This window comes from Microtus oregoni, unplaced genomic scaffold (genome assembly GCF_018167655.1).
Source record: "Microtus oregoni isolate MIOR12 unplaced genomic scaffold, Mior012 000055F_ref0000237, whole genome shotgun sequence".
NCBI classification, from domain to species: domain Eukaryota; kingdom Metazoa; phylum Chordata; class Mammalia; order Rodentia; family Cricetidae; genus Microtus; species Microtus oregoni.
The window spans coordinates 5,539,877-5,559,056 of record NW_024543831.1 but is presented as its reverse complement, the minus strand read 5'-3'; the positions used below and the strand labels follow the sequence as shown (position 1 = coordinate 5,559,056).

The window sequence follows — 19,180 nt, the reverse complement described above, 5'->3', positions numbered from 1 at the left end:
TTGTTGGCTTGACCTTGTGCAGGTGACCAGAACTACAGCGAGCTCGTGAGTGCAGCTGCCATGCCGTATCCAAGAAGACACTTGTCCATGTTCTAAACATTAATCTTTCCAGACTTCATCTGTGATTTTTTTTAAATTTATTTATTTATTAAAGATTTCTGCCTCCTCCCTGCCACCGCCTCTCATTTCCCTCCCCCTCCCCCGATCAAGTCCCCCTCCCTCATCAGCCCGAAGAGCAATCAGGGTTCCCTGACCTGTGGGAAGTCCAAGGACCACCCACCTCCATCCAGGTCTAGTAAGGTGAGCATCGATTTTTTTTTAAGCGAACATTCCTTAGCCACGAGCACTTGTCCTTACCCCCATCCACTTTTCTTTCTTTCGTATGTTTAAACTGAAACCATTCTTTGTGACTCTTTTTTTTTTTGAGGGGGGGAACAAATACTTGCAAAAAGAAGAAAAATTACTGGATTGTTTGGAGATGACCCGGCCCTCTGAATTTGGGGCTTCTTCCAGGGGTTAAGCAATCTCCACAGTGAGCCGGGCCATTTCTCCCCTCTGCGGCCTCTGTAGCTGACCTTTGCCACTGGGTAGAAAGTGCCATGCGGTGTGTGACCCTCCCTCTGCCACTCCTTTTCTCCTAAACTCCCTTCTCCAGTAATTTCATCACTCCCTGGAACAGTCGGGAGATCTGAGGTCTGTTTTACCGTTAGTGTTTAGCAGACCTCAGAACATTTGAGGTCTATTTTAACATTAGCCTCTAAGGGATGGGCGGAGCCGAAGGAAGATTGACAGCTCCAGATTCCAAAAGCCAACTTCCCAGAGTGATCCCTGGCTTCTGGAGGAGGGGGCAGGAGAGCAGCAGGCTGGTGGCACAGAGCTGAGACAGGATGGAATCCGGCTTTACCTCTAAGGACACTTATCTAAATCATTTTAATCCCCGGGATTACTTGGAAAAATATTACAGCTTTGGGTCCAGACACTGTGCAGAAAACGTGATCCTCAGGCATCTGCTGGAAAATCTTTTTAAGATATTCTGCCTGGGTAAGTTTGTCGGTCTACATATGAGTCACACTGCGTCTCAGGGGATGGCTGGATGTGTGTCTAGCCGTCATTCCTGGACAGTTTCTTGGCATCACTCGTTTCTTTAGTGAGAGTAAAAATGAAATGTTGGCTTAGCTATTTTACAGTTTACGAAGTTCTTTTATCTCCATTGTCTTTTATATGGTCTTGAAAAATGAAGCCAGGGGGCCTGAGTGCTGTCCTTCTTGCTTCTGCAGTGACTTACCAGGTGGCTCGAAGCAGCCATCCAACCTCATGGAACACTTTAGAGAGTCTAAGAGAGCAGAGAACTGGGGCGCAGGATGCAAGAGACTGATGCAGAAGGACCTCCATGAGTCTGAGCTTGGCCTGGACTGCATTGTGCTTTTTCTGCATAGCCTGGGCTATAGAGTCAGACTCTGTCCCCAACAAATAAATAAATTAAAAGTTTGATTTCTTAATTGAAAGGAATATTTTACCATGAGGTAAAGACCTTCTCAGATATTAAGAACTGGGTACTTTGATCATTACTTAATCTCAGTGTTTTTCATTTATTTATTTATGTGTGTCTGTGTAAGTCTATGTGCCCATGTTGCATGCCTATGCTTGCATGGGGCCAGAAGAAGGCATCAGGTGTTCTCTTCCGTCATCCTCTCCACCTAGACCTTTGAGACAGAGTCTTTTCCTAAACCTGGGGTTGTGTCTTGGCTAGCCTGGAAGCCAGTAGGCCCCAGAGAGCCTCTCCTTTCTGCTCCTCTCAGAGATGGGATTATAGGCATTTGTAAAATGCCTGACTTGTTAAGTGGGTGCTGGCCCTCATCACTGTGGAGTAAGTATTCATAACTGCTGGGACATCTCTCTAGTCCCTAAATTCAATTTGTTAACAACAAAAAAAATTAAGTCTCTATCAAAGTACTCCTTAAAAGTTTTTACCATGTCTATGTCGTCGTCTTTTGAGATCAGTGATCTGTATACCAGATATAGATCTTGCCCCCCAGACATTGAAATAGCCCAGCAAAACATGCCCCCATTCAGGACTGAGCTTGAGGTAGGGATAGAAAGTAGAAAGTTTTCTTACCAAATGATGTTAATGGAGAGTGGTGGGTGGTCTGTCTGTCTGGGGACATTTTTGGCACAATCCCGGTAAAGATGGTGGAACTTCAGCTCAGCCTGTCCTCTTATGATGCCTGATCCCTGCCTCCTCTGGACCAGGTGGTGTGAAAGGAGACCTCCTGATTGACATTGGCTCTGGCCCCACCATTTATCAGCTCCTCTCTGCCTGTGAGTCCTTCAAGGAGATCATTGTCAGTGACTACACAGACCAGAACCTTCGGGAGCTGCAGAAGTGGCTGAAGAAGGAGCCAGGGGCCTTTGACTGGTCTCCAGTGGTCACCTATGTGTGTGATCTCGAAGGGAACAGGTAGGATGAGGGGTACCTGCTTTTCAGCCTTCTGAAGGGACCTGATGTTTCTATCAGTCAAAAAATACCATTGCAATTCAGTTGAAAAACACAAAAGAAATGCAAAGACAGAGACCAAAGGGAACTCCCGATGAAGAATGAGGGTTCAGGAGAATAGACTGGGTGCCTTCCACACTACCTGAGTATTATTTTATTGTCAAGTCCTCCAACCAAAGCTGGTGGCTCTGTGTGTGCCTAATGCCGATGCCACCAGAAACAGCAAAACGTTGACCAGGGTTTTTAACCGACAGAAGCAATTTGAAGCAGCTATGCCAAAAGAATCCATTACTCGCCATCTGTAAGACCAGAGCCTAAAGGGAACTGGGAGATGGTCAGTGGGTAAAGTGGTTGTCACAGAAACGCACGATTCTGAGTTCATATTCCTCCCATTTACTTAAAGAGCTGTCCTTTCTCCAGCTATCATCCTTATTGAAACCCAGCTGGTTATAGATGCACGGGCTTAGTCCTGGGCTCTCAGCTGTGTTCCATTATTCTTTATTCTCTGGTTTTGTGTGTGTGGTAATGCTGTGCTGTTTGGGTGCCTATAGCTTTGTGCTATTTAAGACCAACACATCTTTCTGAAATACAAAACACCTGTCCAGAAAGCTCTGGGAGCTGCATTCCCACTTTCCCTAGATATCACAGCCCACATCTCATTCAAAAATGAGCCCTTCAGTCTAGCAGGCTACTAAAAGAATTACTTATCTCCTTGCAGAATCGTCAGCTCAGAACAATTGCCTCTTAAGACGCCCTCCCCATCCCCATCTCTTGGCCTGGATGAGGAACTGTACTTTTGGCAGGAGGTCCTGCGTGCCTTCCTTATCCTCACGCCACATCCAGCAGCTTCGACTATTTTGAGAATCTTAGTGATCCCATTCCGCTTACGTTCTCTCACATCCTCGAGTGCCTCTATCAGCTTCCAGTCCATTTTTCGCCAAGATTATTTCTTCTTTATCTGGAGATATTTCTTGTGCTGATGGCTTCCAAGGACAATAGAAGCTAGCTGCTTTCTTCTGCTGCTTTGGGAATACAAGTTGTACATTTAAAAATCACTCATGATTTTTTTGAATCATGACTGTTTGAAAGTTTTAAGATATCAGTACCAAACTCTTATCTCAAACCATGAGGTATTATGTAATTACCCTAGGTCTTTCATGAGCAAGGAAAATAAACTCTTTTCTTAAGAAATTCTAGAAAAAGGAGCTGGTCTGGTCATTGGGAACTTTAAGAGGCCTTGCTGCTGTAGCAGGGAACCTGTGTTCAGTTCCAAGCACCCACATTTGGGTAGCTCACAGCTGCCTGTAACTCCAGTTTTAGAGCATCCCTCTTCTGGATTCTAATGGCACCCTCTACACACATCCATATACACAAAAAGAAAACTTAGAAAAGAAATCCTAGAAATGACATGAATTAGCCTCTGGCCCCTTGAACAACATATTGCTTAGCCTTGGGATCCTCAGATTTGCAGCTTTAATACATCGTGTAGTAGCATGTTAAAAATGCAGAGTCCAGGGCTGGAGAGGTGGCTCAGTGCTTAAGAGCACTGGCTGCTCTTCCAGAGGACCGGGGTTCAATTCCCAGAACCCACAAGGAGCTAATGACTGTCGAGTCATAATAACTCGAGTTCCAGGGGCTCTGACTCCCTCTTCTGGCCTCTGAAGGCACTACACACACACATTGTTGGTGAACAGACATACATGAAGCAAAACACCCATATAAGTTTTGTTTTTAAGAAGAGGAGATGCAGACCTTCAGGCTTCCCTGACTGTGCACAGGGCTTGAGTTCCTTCTTCCATGAGATCTGCTGAGGTGACCATGACGGTGGGAGAAGAGTTGGGTCTAGAGCCAAGATTCCCACAGACCCACCAGGATACCAGGATATCCAGGAGAAGGGAAATGAGTTAGAGTGTGCTGTGTAAGCTCTTTTTCTCCACCTATACAGCCAGTAGGGGTTTGGAGAAGACAGGGACTTCCAGGTGCCCCTCTAGAGAGCAGTGGCCCCCCTGAGCCTGCCAGGAAAGAACTGGCTGGCATGCTGGAATAGTGGCTGTTATCTGAAGCCAAAAGTCCTCACACAGAGGTCGGTAAGGGTTGGGCATGGTGGTACATTTTGGTTAGCCCAGCACTCAGGAGGCAGAGACAGCAACAGGATCTTCAAGGTCAAGGCCAGCCTGAGCTACAGAGTGACTCTAGCCTAGCCTCTGCTACAAGGCACTTGCTTGTCCTCATTCCAAGATCTCCTTCTGATCAGGGCCCTCCTCTCCCCATTGTTTGAAGCAAGGGCTTACTTGGTAGCCCAGGCTAGCCTCCAACTTGTGTCTTGCTTCTTCTTCTAGGGTTTTGTGATTATATGCCTTTCCATAGCGCCATTTAGACTTCTTAGAATAGAAAGAAAAATCCCAGTTTTGGAGATGGGTCTCACTAGGTAGCCCTCACAGCCTGAAACTCACTCTGTAGACCAGACTGGCCTCGAACTCAGAGATCCGCCTGCTTCTCTCTCCAGAGCGCTAGGATCAAAGGTGTGTGCTACCATTCCTGGCCTAAAAGGTAAAATTTTAAATTCAATCCACAAAGGCTTGTTTTGTCTGGAACCCAGCATTTCATTTGCCTATGGACACTCTTTTCCTTATGTCCTCTACCAAGAGGGCTTGACACATGCTGTCTTCTCATGCTGGACCATCCTCCTCCCCTTGCTCCTCTCTTTGGCCTGGTCAGTGATGACAGATGCCTCCTTGCATCTCTGCTTACATGGCTCCCTTTGAACTTGCCACTGCAGACTACTAGATCAAGCCAAGATCCCACACCCCATGACCCTTTCCTCCTTGATCGTATCCATTTTTACTTCTAATTTTGGCAAGTGATCCTTAGATTAGCTATTTTCCTTTCTTCCCTTCTGTAATCTCCAGGAAGACTGGAGCTATTTCTCTCTTGTCCATCCCTGACTCCCCAGGGCCTTTGAGTACCCTAGTACCTAACACATAACTGAGGTTCAAATGTGAGTGTAAAATAAACAAACGGATGCATCCTGCCTTCCAGACTCCACGCCCTGCCTACACTGTCTACCTGATTCAGGTGTGGACTGTGCCTAAAGGTTATGGACAACTCTTCCTGCCTCTCATAATTCTTATGCTGATACTCAAGTTTATCTGATTTTTCTTTTTGTTGTTGTTTAGAGACAGGGTCTTGTGCACCACGGCTAGCCTTAAACTCATTCTGTACTTGAGAATGACTGTGAACTCCTGACCCTCCTGCCTCCACCTCCTGAATGCTGGGACTAAGGGCAAGTACCATCACACCAGGCTTCTTCAACCTTTATGTCCTTGGGCTGTGTTGATGGCTTTGTCACAGGAACATGTGCTGAAGGCTACTGGGATGAGGGCTGGGGCAGGGGAGTGGACCAGAAAGGGCTCCTGTGGAGATTCTGACTTACTAGCTGCCTTGCTTCTCCGTGTAGGCAGAATCTCAAGGTAATTACTGGGTATGGGAAGACATTCTTACAAAGGGCTCTTGCAGGAATCCTTACCTGTTCTTTCCTCTCTGCCATGTCCCTTGGGCTTGTGTAGCTAGCATATACACAGGGGAAATGGCAGCCTCTATTTGAAAGAGTCAGTCTTTACAAGGAGAGCAATGGCCACGCCGCAGTTAGCTTTCTGTAAACCAAGCTCCATGCTGCTCCGGTATGTGTTTATCACCTTCTCCTTGAGCTAAACGTGAGGCTGAGTGGTAATTGCCTGGGTCTCCAGGAGAGTCCATTTCCCTGTGGGTGTTACCCACAGTCCTCGAGGAGCCCTGCGGGGTAATCTTTACATAGCTGCCTTGGCAACTGAGTTCACCAATGTTTGCTAAGCAGCCAAGGACAAGCAGGTACCAGCAGTGGTTGGAGAGCCTAACAAATTCCCCTTCTCAAATTGGCACATGTCCTGTGAGCTTTCGAGATTTCACAGTGGGCTTCACAGTGTGGGAACAATTTTCAGCATCGGCTGACTGGCAAGTGCTAGTTCTGTGGTAATTTGGCTCTTTAAAATAGCTTAATACACAATAGGGCACAAAGGTCCACTTTGCTTCTGACGTAATCGCTTAAATACACATTCTAACAATGTCCCCAGCCTAGAGTAGCATTTTAACCCCCACCCCCAAATCACCATGTTCTATTGCCTTAGCCTCTTCTATACACTTGTTGTGTATATGTGTAGACAGGTAATTCCGTTTGTTTTCTGATCTACTTTCCTTACTTATTTTCATAGACATCTATTGCTTAATAATCAGTTTTTCTTCTCCTTCTTAACATGCTCTGTCAAATTATCTGTACTGTAGCAGGGCTGGGTGACATGCCTGCTTTTAGGATGATGGTTGTTCTGCTTTGCCCAGGACTGCATAAAGAACCCAGCACAGGAAATTTCAGCATAGGAAACTTCTAAACTGGAAAATTTAAGGCAAATCAGCACAAAGTGGTTGCCATCGGACGGACCATCTTCACCCCTGATTAAGGGTGCAGGTAGACCCAATCATGGGTAATCTTTAAAAGATTTATTTTTGTTATTTTAAAGTATGTGTGTGTTTCTCTGTGTAGGTATGTGACCATGGGTTCAGGAACCCACGGGGATCAGGGAACATCAGATCCCTTCGAGCTAGAGTTACAGGTGATTGTGAGCTGCCCAGTGTGGCTGCTAGGACCTTAACTGATGACATGACCACTCCATGGGATGGTTGGAGAGCAGGTTTTTAATGTAGAGATGCGAGATCGAACAGCCAGAGGCATCTGGAAGAGCCCAGAGCAGAGAGAGAAAGAAGTACACTGAACATGGCCAGCAGACCGGACATGGCCAGGACTATCTTCAAGAGAGGTGAGAAGAGCAGAGGCTATAGAAAAGTGAGAGTGGCAGGAACAGAACACACACACACACACACACACACACACACACACACACACACACACACACAGAGAGAGAGAGAGAGAGAGAGAGAGAGAGAGAGAGAGAGAGGAAGAGCAAACATAATGAGATTAGTAGGGTAATAAGGAGAATGAGCAGAGGGGGTGGGAAGCCAATGTGCTGGAGGAAATTTACGATGGTGGGGGCGGGAGGTGAGGACTAGGATGCTAGCATGGACTTTGAAATGTGTAGCAGGTACTCGGGATACTGAAGGAGCCTGGAGGCCAGCATGAGCTTTGATGTGCTAATAGGCACCATATGTAGCTATATGCTCCTTCTGCCTGAGATAAGGGACATGACTCCTTTAGGTAGATGGAATCCGTTTCACAAGTTCCTGAGGAAGGCTGACTTTTATCTAACTGCCAGAAATCCTCCCACAGTCCAGCTTAAGCTCATAGGACTGCCTTTGGGGTTTGGGGAATTAGAGTTTCCTTTGGACCTAACACCCAGGTTCTCTACCAGAGCAGTGTGGACTCTTCACTACTGAACCATTTCTCCAGCCTCCATTTTTTTTAATCCCCTAGGTAGACACCAGTGTAGCGGTTCTGGAAATTTCCTGATAGCACTTGCTAAGCCTCCACCTCGTTCTGTGTGATTCTCACTGTCTTCTCCCCAACACTCCCTCTCTTCTTCTCTTTCCCTTTCTTCTCCACAGTTTTGCTACATAATCCTGGGCTGGCCTGGACTCACATATCACCCACTCTGGTCTTGAACTCATAATCTTCCTGTTTCACCTCAGCCTTGTGAGAGCTAAGATTAATGGTAGATGCTGCAATGCCTAGTCGACCCTTATTTTTATATAGGGCAGCTTACTGAGCTAGGAACATACCATCAATAGATACATTTAAAGTGGAACCCAGTTTTTAGTGTATCCACAGCACTGTGTAATCTCATGTCAAATGATTTTAGAATATTTTTGTAAATTCCCCAAAGAAACTCTCACCCCTGCCAACTTCCTCAGCCTCTAGTAATCTCTTCCCTGCTTTGAGTCTCTAGAGTCTTCCTGGACATTGCGTGGAAGCGGGATTGTGTAATGCATAACCTTTGGTTCTGGCTTCTGTTACTTAGTATTATGTCTCCCGGGTCCACCCATATTGTAGCACATATCAGAATCCATGTGTACAATTAGTTTCCTCAGCTTTGCGTCTCCCACATTAGAGTTACTGATTTATAGGCTGTTGGATATTTAAATTGTCTTGGATCATTTAAGCACATACATATACAAATTTTTGTGTGGATAGATGTTTTGTTTGTTTTAAGTGGTAGTTTAAATGCAATTGGTCTCCATAAGCCCATAGGGAGTGGCACTATTAGGAGGTGTGGCTTTGTTGGAGTGGGTATGGCCTTGTTGGAGGAAGTGTGTCACTGTGGAGGTGGGCTTTGAGGTCTTAGATATGCTCAAGCCATGCCCAGTGTCTCAACAGTTGACGTCCTATTGCCTGCAAGGTGTAGGACTCTGAGCTCCTCCTCCAGCACCATATCTACCTGTACGCCACTATGTTCCACCATGATGACAATGGACTGAATCTCTGAGGCTGTAAGCCACCCTTTAAATGTCTTCCCTTATAAGAGCTGCCATGGTCTCCGTGTCTCTTTGCAGCAACTGAAACCCTAACTAAGTCATCCACGAGTGGAATTCAGGGTCATGCAGAAACTTCATGTTTAACTTTTGGAGAAACTTTTAGACTATTCTCCAAAGCAGTTGGACTGTTTTTTGTTTTTTGTTTTTTGTTTTTGGTTTTTCGAGACAGGGTTTCTCTGTGGTTTTGGAGCCTGTCCTGGATCTAGCTCTTGTAGACCAGGCTGGTCTCGAACTCACAGAGATCCGCCTGGCTCTGCCTCCCGAGTGCTGGGATTAAAGGCGTGCGCCACCACCGCCCGGCTCAGTTGGACTGTTTTAAATTCTCACCGGCAGTGTAGGCAGGCATGTTCCTTGCCAACACTTGTTAACTGTCTTTTTCATGCTAGCCCTCCCAGTTCATGTGAAGTATAACCTTGTGGTTTGGCATATTTCTCTGATGGCTAGTGAGACCCTCTGTCTCTCTACCCAAAATCAAGCCTCTCAGATGAAAAGTTATAACAAATTGAAAGGACACTGGCAACTAACGGAAGGTGCCAGACAAATGCTCAAACTAGATGGCCACAGACAACTTCGCCCACCTTAAATCTTTCTGCCTAGACAAAAATTTAAGTTTTCTTCAAACCATTGACACTTCCTTATGACCTGAACTTGTCCTGACTTAAGCTCTTCCTTCTTGGTGGATGTTGGAGTACCATCTACTGTCTCCATCAAATGGCCATCTCATCTCCTGGGGTCTGTATCAGACAGCTGTGTTCCCTGAGTTTACAGCTGTGCAGTGCCCAGGTGCTTTGTCAACCAGTTTTGTCAAAGGGGTCTGCACCAGTAAGTAGTCAGGGCTCCTACTGGAGCTCAGGGCCCTGGGTACTCCATTCCCTTTCTCTTTGGCTTTCTGCTATTTTTTTCCCTTGTCTGGTTCCCCTCTCCAGTTCATCTGGTGGGCTCCACACATTTGTTTATTACTCTGTTCCTTCTTTTCTCCACTTGCAGACGCAAAATGGACTCCACATGTCAGTCAGCTTTCCATTTGGGTAGCTAATAACTGAGACAGTAGCTCTGCAAAGAGGAAGACTCCTTTCAGCCCACAGTTCTAGGCTGCTTATAAGGCTATGGTAGAGGATCAGGGTAGGAACATGTGATGGAAAAAAGCCGCTCACCAGCAGAAAGAAGATGCCAGGACCCTACAATCCCCGTTGGGGCATGTCCACAGCAATGGTCCACTGGGCCCCACCTTCTAATGGGCTCCACCACCTCACAGTAGAACCCAACCAGTGACAAGCCTTTCACACAACAGCCTTTGAGGGACATTCCAGATATAAACTATAGGACCATCCATGACCTCATTTTCTGTTCCTGCTTTCTCATCTCTATCGATTAATTGAAATTCCATTGATTTGTCTAAAAGAGGCAGTTGTCTTGATGGGGTTACCAAGAAAATAAGGTTAGGAAAGCCGCAGTCAGGAGAAAGGGACTGACCTGAGACCCTGGCAACAGTGGTAAGATAACCAATGAGGGTTTCTCTTGGTGTCATTTGTTTATTTATTCATTTTTTGAGCCAGAGACTCACAGAGCTTCTTGTAGCCCAGACTGACCTTGAACTCATTGGATAGCCAACTTCTGATCCTTCTGCAGGCAGGCAGTACCACACCCATGCCCAGTTTATGTGGTGCTGGGGATGGAACCCAGGACATAATACATGTTAGACAAGCATTCAGTTGATTGAGCCAAATCCCCAGGCCCCATAACCAACAGCTTGTAAACCTGTCTAGGCTGGATCCCATCCCCCCAAGAACAGGTAACTACTGTAAAGACAATCGTTCAGCACCTAAGCTCCTTTATTGACTGTGTGAGAGTCAAATAGCTTCCACCTTGCAGTTTGACAAAGCAGTCAAGGACAGTATTGATAACTTAAAAATATATATTAATAAAAGGTGGGAGAAGGGCAATTCCATGGAGGGCAGTTCGTTTCCGAAGTAGATGGGAACTATTGTGATTGTTTTCATGACTCAGCTTGGGGTAACATTCAGAAACCGGAGTAGGATGAATTTAAGAACCACAATATGGTCTAAACTGACATACAACCTCAGCCCCAACCAAAGAAAACTGGGGTCCCCATATGTCAAGCAGTGAGTGATGCTGGTCTGTGTGTTTTCCAGAACCAAGGGACCTGAGAAGGAGGAGAAGTTGAGGCGGGCAATCAAGCAGGTGCTGAAGTGTGATGTGACTCAGAGCCAGCCTCTGGGGGAAGTCTCTCTGCCTCCCGCTGACTGCCTTCTCAGCACGCTCTGCTTGGACGCTGCCTGCCCTGACCTCCCCACCTACCGCACTGCCCTCAGGAACCTGGGCAGTCTGCTCAAGCCGGGGGGCCGCCTGGTGTTGGTGGACGCCCTTAAGAGTAGCTACTACATGATTGGAGAGCAGAGGTTTTCCAGCCTTCCCCTGGGATGGGAGGCCGTTCGAGATGCCGTGGAAGAGGCGGGCTACACCATTGAGCAGTTTGAGGTGATTTCTCAGAATTACTCTTCTGCCACAGCCAACAATGAAGGACTGTTCTCCCTTGTGGGGCGTAAGCCAGGCAGAGCTGAATGACATCCTGTGATCCCAATTAAAGGTTTGCTGGTTCGTTTTGGACTATGGTGCTGAGGGCGGTGTTCATTGTGTGGTGTAGACGCTGACTGGTGGGGCCCCATGGTTCAGAGTGGGGTGGGCAGTCTAGGATAAGTTCATGGGTCATTCCTTAGTGTTCCATATACACATTAATGCTATGGGACCCCCAGGTGAGTAACTGAGACATCTGGTGTCCTCTACCTGCACTCACACAATAAGCTTCACCACCATAAACACGCAGTTACGGCCACACCTGTGAATCAAGCTCACACCTGAATACAGAGATCTCCATTTTTCACTGTTAACCTCCCAGGGAGTGGCTGCATCCTTCTCTTGCCTTCTTCCTGGAGAGACTGGCACACCCCAGCTTCTGATGCTGATGAATATGCCCTGGGCCTGGACAGTCTCTAATAGACGTCCCCTCTACCGGCACCAGTCTGACTTCAGGGTCCAGAAGACAGCTGACCCATATTTCTTCCAATTCATCCCAGTGATTCAGATGTTTTTCTTTCCTAAAGCTCCTCGCCACTTCCAAATTCCACCACTCCTTAGGCAGATTATCTAACCTCTCCGTGCCTCCGTTTCCTCATTCGCAAAATGAGAGTGAAATAGAACTGCTTGTTAAGATCATGAAAACGAATTACAAGCTAGAAAGAATCCAGAGGGATGCTCGGTACTCGGTGGGCATCTAATAAATGTTAATGATCATAATTATCATCACAATCACCATACGCCCATCCTTGATCTTAGTTGCCAAAGCAGCTGAGAAGAGGTATTCCCATGCTCCAGTAGGAAAGGAGTCCTTCTCTGGGCTCTCCACTGCTGTGGCTGTCAAGAGCATCCACAAGAAAATAGTTCCTCACCACACACCGCCAGTCCCTCCTGATTGAAGAGCTATCCAGCAAACGTGTATTTAGCACCCTCCACGCGTCTTCCCTGTGCCAGATCCTGGGGATGGAAATGAAGCCTCAGTGACAGCTGCCTCAAGGGCCCTCATCTTTGCAGACACAGTGACCTGACAAGAGCTCCCAGATGCCGCCAGAGAAAATGCTCTCTCAGTCCCCACCCAGAGTCCTCCTATTTAGCATCTTCTGCTCCAGCAGTCCTTCCTGACAGAGCCTGGGAAGGCCAAGTGAAGAAAGCTACTCCCCTGCCTGTGTGTTAGAGCCATGCTGGCTTCCTGCCCAAGAGGCAGAGAACACATTCTGTCTCTACTAGGGTTGGCCAAGAGCCAGATGGCAAATACTTTTTGGCTTTGTGGGTTGTACAGTCTTTCTTTATGGATGGATTGATTGATTGATTGAGGAGTGAGTGTGTGTTAGACAGTGTCTCACTATGTAGTCCTGGCTGTCCTGAGACTCACTATGTAGACCAGACTGGCCTTGAACTCACAGAGATCCACCTGCCTCTGCCTCCCAAGTGCTGGGACTTAAGGCACGTTCTGACATGCCTGGCCTTGGTCATATATGTTTGATCACAGATAATCTCACCCTGCAGTTGGAGCAGAACGAGCCACAGATGACGTGTAAGTGAAAACACATGAAAACACAACTTCCCTTCCTAAAACAGGTGGATAGGTAGGTTTGGACCAAGGGCTGTGGTTTATAGACCTTTGATTGGGATCTGAAGCAGCCCTATTTGTGATGCAAGTTTAATGAAGTTTCTTGTGTACACTTTGGTTATCTTGCTATACGCAGTCTACTTGTAAAGGAGCTCGGCCCCTATACAAAGGTGAGGACAGGGGGCAGATGGGATATTGTTTCTTCTCATTCTGCCCACTCTCTCTCTCTCTTTATTGCTGTTCTCCTCAATCAAAACCTCCCAGTTTGAAGCCATTCCACAAATGCAAACAGCAAATGAGGAAACAAGAAGGGCCAGGGGAATACCAGACGAAATGTCCAATACACCAATATTTTCACACTGAAAGTCACGATACTCATTGGAGTATCATAAAAGCAATTGAGGACACCACAATGCACATTATAAAAATGACAGAGAACGAACTGGACAAGAACACATCCCCGATAATAGAGCAGCATGCAACAACATTTTATGAAGTTTGGTTTTACAAATCTACATATCTATCTGCTACCACGCTGGCCTGCACTTAGGCACAGTTAATTTAGCACTGTAGGCACCTCCCACTCAGAGCTGGCTTCGTGGCTGTGCATCTATCTGAAAGGTATCTATTACATGTCCGTGACCGCTGCTTTAGTTTAGTTTCTGTTGCTGTGATAAAATACTCCGACAAAAAGCAAGTTGTGGGAGAAAGGAGTTCGTTTCAATTTACAATTCCAGGTTACAGCACACCATTGTGGGGACGTCCAGGCAGGAACTTCAAGCTGCTAATCATATCACGTCCACAGCCAAGAGCAGAGGGATAGGGATGCGTTCATAATCGATTGTTTGCTTGTCCTGGGCTCAGTTTTGCCACTCTTACATAGTTTAGGACTCCTTGCCTAGGGAGTGGTGCTTCCCAGAGTAGGCTGGGTCTTCCCACATCACTTGACTTAAGACCAGATCCCCACAGACATCCCCATAGGCCAAGCCAATGTAGACTCTCATTCTAGGTGATTCTAGACTGAGTCAAGTTGACGGTTAAAGCCAGCCATCACAACTCGATGATGTATTTGATACTGGATTATGAGATAGCTTGTGTTTCTTACTGGCAATGATCCAAAAAGTTGGAAAAAAACTTGCCTGTCCTCTGGAATTCTGGGATTGGACTATGAGTACCCACATAATTTTCTTTCTGGCAGAGGTAAGATATGTAGCTTCTTCCCCTTAAAGGATGCTTAGTCACTTGAGGGAAAAAGGGGCTCAGATGGAGTATCAGTAGCACTGGGTGCTTGAAGGGAGGGTGCTAAAGCCCACAGTACCTGTTCTGGGTCTTGTAGGCTGAATAAGGGTGTGCGTTTTGCAAGCAGGAAGGGAAGAGAAGCGTGGGGGACAGTGTGTGCCGATGCCTGGAATGACTCCTGCAGTAGCAGACACACTCTTTACCGGTTTGTTCTTTCAATGAAACCCAGACCTAAGCAAACATTTGGCTTCTGGCTTTTTTTGTTTGCCTTTTCTGAAATCAAACGCACCAACCAAGTCATGAGCAAACAGGTCATTCTGGTTCCAACTTGTAAATGTCTTTGACCACTGACCTTGCTCAGCTTTTGCCAGAGGACTTTCTGAGGGAAGCGTTGAACATTTCACCCTGCACAAACTTGTGTGGTGCAGGAGCGTGAACATTTCACCCTGTACAAACTTGTGTGGTGCAGGAGCGTTGAACATTTCACCCTGCACAAACTTGTGTGATGCAGGAGACTACATGGCTGTGCATAATGCCTTGGGGAAGACCAGGGGGAAAGAAAGCTATTAAAGAGGTGGTTAGCTCATTTAGTATCATGCGTCCCAGCCTTGGTAATTCCTATCACCTGGCTGTCAAGAGTAATCAAAGGAGATGTTCACAATATGGCTTACAGGCTCTGCATTAAAGGCTGTAACTGCCTTTCGGCCAACTCAGAGATGCAAGGCAACCAGTAAATCACATGGATGTGGGGGGGATGCTGGGGAGCATCATTAGAGCCCCACGCCACTTTCATCAGCTGGAGACCTTGCTCAAAAACAGGGGCAATAGGCATCTCTTAGGACTGGACTGAAATCAAATGGAATTCCCATAAAGCTGGTCTGTAACTTGCCATGCTATATTGAAAGTCTTCAGTGTAATTAACTCTTTCCAGAACATCTGTTGAGACATGGGTTGCTACGTTCGTTGGATCTTCATAATGAACAGCGTTAAATGTGATCTCCCAAACCCACTTTGTCTTTTATCCAAGTCTGCCCCGTGGACAGTTGGAATCCAACCTTCTTTAGAGTGAGGCATCCACTCAGAAGACAGTTAGCACATTCTCATTAGATTCTAAATCTTGTCTCTGGCTCCATGGGTCTTAATCCCTGGGAAAGGGCAGAGGTCATGGAGTCTCACAGCGCCTGGAAAGAATGTGTCCTAGTCAGCTTAAATCATCAACCTTGCCCAGTCTAGAGGCATCTGAAAGGAAATCCTTCTGAGTTGAGGGATTGCTTGCATCCAGTTGCCCTGTGCATGTCTGCGAGGGATTGTCTTGATTGTTAATGGATGTGGGGTGCTCAGCCCACTGTGGGCAATACCGTTCCCTAAGCACCAAAGGTGGCCCTGGAAGGCGTGCAAGAATAAAGTAGTGCACAAGCCAGTGAGCAGTATTCCTCCCTCCATGGCTTCTCCTTCAGGTTCTTGCCCAGACTTCCACCAGTGATAGGCTATATGACCTCAAAATGTAAGCCAATTAAATCTCTTCCTCCCCTAAGTTGCTTTCGGTGAGAGTGGCTTTTACAGCAGCAGAATGAAGCTAGGACAGCACATTATAATAGTAAATAGGTCTTCTGGTCCTCAGGAATCACCAGCCTTTTTTGACAGTCTATCCGAACAAGGCTTAACAGACTTTCCTTACAGCTGTACCTCTTGTGGACAGCCTCGGTCTGTTCAGTTCAGCTTTGTTATAAAACAATGTTCCGCTTCTACACTGAATTTTTAAATATGATAGCAAAGAGAAACACTGCTGTGTGAATGGAGTCACGGGAGCATCCTGCTTCGTATTTCCAGTGGAAGGAAGAGTCTTGAAGCTTTGGTCCTTCCTGGCCAGTTTCTCTCATTGAGTGGAAGCGCATTGTTTGACTTCTGTGTGGCCAGCAGAGGGCGCACACGGCTCTTACTGAAGCCTTTCCCAGCCTGGGACCATTCAAGCCAAAAGGAATTTAAATAGAAATTAAACCTTTCGAAACAAGAAACCTATTTCCTTTGGACACTCTACTTATGAGGTTGCTAAGAGAAGGGGAAGAGAGCTCAGCACATTTTTTCCTCTAACAAAAAAATATGTGTGATTACTTTTACACACTTTAAAATTTTCCCTTTTGGGTCTATATACAAAATGCAAATTTTAATAACTCATACAGAGGGTCTGGGCCAGTTTAGCATGAGAAATGTTGAATATTAGATTATGCGGTTAACTTTCCATCACCTTCTATTTCCTGTTTATTCAACAAAGGGACAAGAAGTTTTTGTGCTTTAGCAAATCTTTTAATATTAAGAAAAGAAAATCAAGAAGTCTTTCAGTGGCATTGGTTGCTGACCAAATGACTAGACTCCAGATTTTAATTTTTATTTTAATGGTGTTTGATGAAATAAGGGGGAGATTTGGGGCTGAATTGGAGACTCTCTGCAGACCGTTGAGTTAATATTGCCTTTGTTCTGACTTAATGCTGAAAACCAGGGAATAATTTCTCTCCTGCTAGGTTACCATGGCTCCCCTTTGGATGTTTAATAAATAGGTAGGTCGTTCCTAATCATGTGACTGTGTACTCTCTAGGAGCAGGCATGTAAGGCATGGAGAGCAACACAGAGAAGAACGCAGATGGTTCTAGAACAAGCTGTTAGCCGATTGATTACCCCTTGCCACACTCAATGCTGGGTTTCTGCCTCCCTTAACTTGTCCCCCCCTCTCTGCAACTTGCTAAGTGTGGGAAAGCCCCACACTTTAATATGATCTTTGCCATTGTGGGATCAATATATCTAATATGTCTTTCTAATGTGAATAAAGACTTGGAAAATGAAACGCTAAAACTTCTTGTTTAATTGCTGAAAACTTGCAGCTTGGGTCAACGCAAAGGGCTTCACCTTTAAAGGCCCTGGTTTCCACTGCAAAATGAGAAGTTGAATTATGTACCCACAAGGTCCAATGTTCTATGATTTTATGAATTAAAAACCATGCTTGTTGAGATAGAATTTGCACGCGGAATCCATCTGAATTAATCTCTTCCTTTAAAATTCAAGTAACGTGATTTCCTAGTATATACAAAGCTCTGGCTGCAATCTTCAGCATCCCAGAAAATCTAGTGTGGTGACTTGTGCCAAGAAATCCCAGCACTCTGGTGAAACAGAAGTTCATAGTCATCTTTGGCTGCGTAAGGAATTTGAGGCCAGCCTGAGACCCTGTCTCAAAAGAAATTCTTTTTCAGGTGAAATTGGCCCCCATAATTCACACAACCTATAATTTCCATTAACTTTCAGGGGATTGGGTTGAGGTGTGGCTTGTATTTTTCTTGGCGACCCCAGGACAGAGATTGCCCCTCATTTTGGTTTGGGAATCATCTCATTTCAGTCGTGACCTGACCCTTTTCTGCGTCACCCAAGCCCTGAGCACACTCATCCTGGTCCTATGATCTCCTGAAATCCACCGCCTATAACGTACTTGAGCCGTAGGCTTGACCAAAGCGTAGAGATTTTGAGTTAATGGAATCATTCACACTTTAGGATGGAAGTAGTTTAAGCTTGGTGTCTGTATTAGTCATGGTTCTTCACAGGAACCAAACTAATGGAACGTATATAATTATAAGAGGGGATTGATTAGATTGCTTTGCATAAGCAGAGACTGGAATGTCTCACAATGGATGTCTGCAGGCTACAGAGCCAAGGAAGCCAGTAGCTGCTCTTGCCAAGAATCTGGGAGCCTCGGAAAGAGGATCGATGATGCAGCCCCAGGCTAGGGTGGAAGACCTCTCTAGCCCAACTCAGTGTTCAAAGGCTGAAGAACATGGGGTCTGACATCTAGGAATGACAGCCACAGCAAAAACTGAACTTGTTCAAGAAGAATCAAGAGTGAGATTCAGAGAGAGGGGAAGAGGACACAAGCCCACAGCCCTAACCCAGAAGTTATCCCGATTGGCACGGAAGTTATCCCAATTGGCAACCTCTCACAAAGGAAAAATTAGCTTCCTCCAGTGGACTTTCCCTGGATAGACAAAGCACACCTAAGGGCAATCCCCATATCCAGCAGTAGCGGGCCAACACAAAATGAACTCAATCAGTGCTAGTTTGGGAGTTTTATGTTTGTTTTTGTCTCAAAGCTTTGTGTCCCCCCCCCACCTTTTTTTTGCCTTACAGGTCTTTTGCTTATATATTATGGTTCTGATTTTTGTATTTTTATGGGATTTCTGTGTGAGCAATTGTGTGTGTGTCTGCATCTATATGTGTTTGCTTTTTGTAATTTTTCTTTGGCTGTTGGTTTGTTTTTTCTGTTTTATCCTTTGTTGTTGTTGTCTGTTTTCTAATGAGAGAGAGAGAGACAGAGACAGAGACAGAGACACACAGAGAGAAAGGGTGTAGATTTGGGTGGGTGGAGAGATAGGATTTGGAATGAGTTGGGGGAAGAGAAAATCATAATATTTTGTATTTAAAAAAAACTATTTAAAAACAAACAGATTGGGATCCCTTTCCCTTTCTGCTTTGTTCCACCCGAGGCCCCCAGCCTGCTGGATGGTGTTACCCACACTCACAAGGTCTCTCCACTCGGTTTACACCCTCTCTTCCAATCATCTCTGGAACCACTCTCCACAACAATAATACGCCTTATCAAATTTTAGGCATCTCTTAGTCCTGTCAAGATGTTACTGGAGCAGTTAGGATTATAGCCTGGGCCCTGAAGCTTGAACAAGCTAACCTGGGCCACCTGTCCTCAGCAGGCCAACTAGAGATATAAAGGG

General features: G+C 45.9%; 1 protein-coding gene across 1 annotated transcript; it reads left to right on the top strand.

Moving 5' to 3' along the window:
- Nucleotides 1–642: 642 nt before the first annotated feature.
- On the top strand, nucleotides 643–11,645 carry Nnmt (nicotinamide N-methyltransferase). Its single transcript, XM_041638701.1, has 3 exons — nucleotides 643–1,041; nucleotides 2,251–2,458; nucleotides 11,164–11,645. The coding sequence occupies exons 1-3, from the start codon at nucleotides 888–890 to the stop codon at nucleotides 11,594–11,596; spliced, it is 795 nt and encodes a 264-aa protein (XP_041494635.1). The 5' UTR covers nucleotides 643–887; the 3' UTR covers nucleotides 11,597–11,645.
- The last annotated feature ends 7,535 nt before the right edge of the window (nucleotides 11,646–19,180 follow it).

What these genes read in the sequence shown, in the direction of transcription:
- Nnmt (XM_041638701.1), top strand. Translation starts at nt 888, where the DNA reads ATGGAATCCGGCTTTACCTCTAAGGACACTTATCTAAATCATTTTAAT. An exon ending in TTTTAAGATATTCTGCCTGG is followed by an intron (nt 1,042 to 2,250) that starts GTAAGTTTGTCG and finishes CCTCTGGACCAG; the next exon opens with GTGGTGTGAAAGGAGACCTC. An exon ending in TGTGATCTCGAAGGGAACAG is followed by an intron (nt 2,459 to 11,163) that starts GTAGGATGAGGG and finishes TGTGTTTTCCAG; the next exon opens with AACCAAGGGACCTGAGAAGG.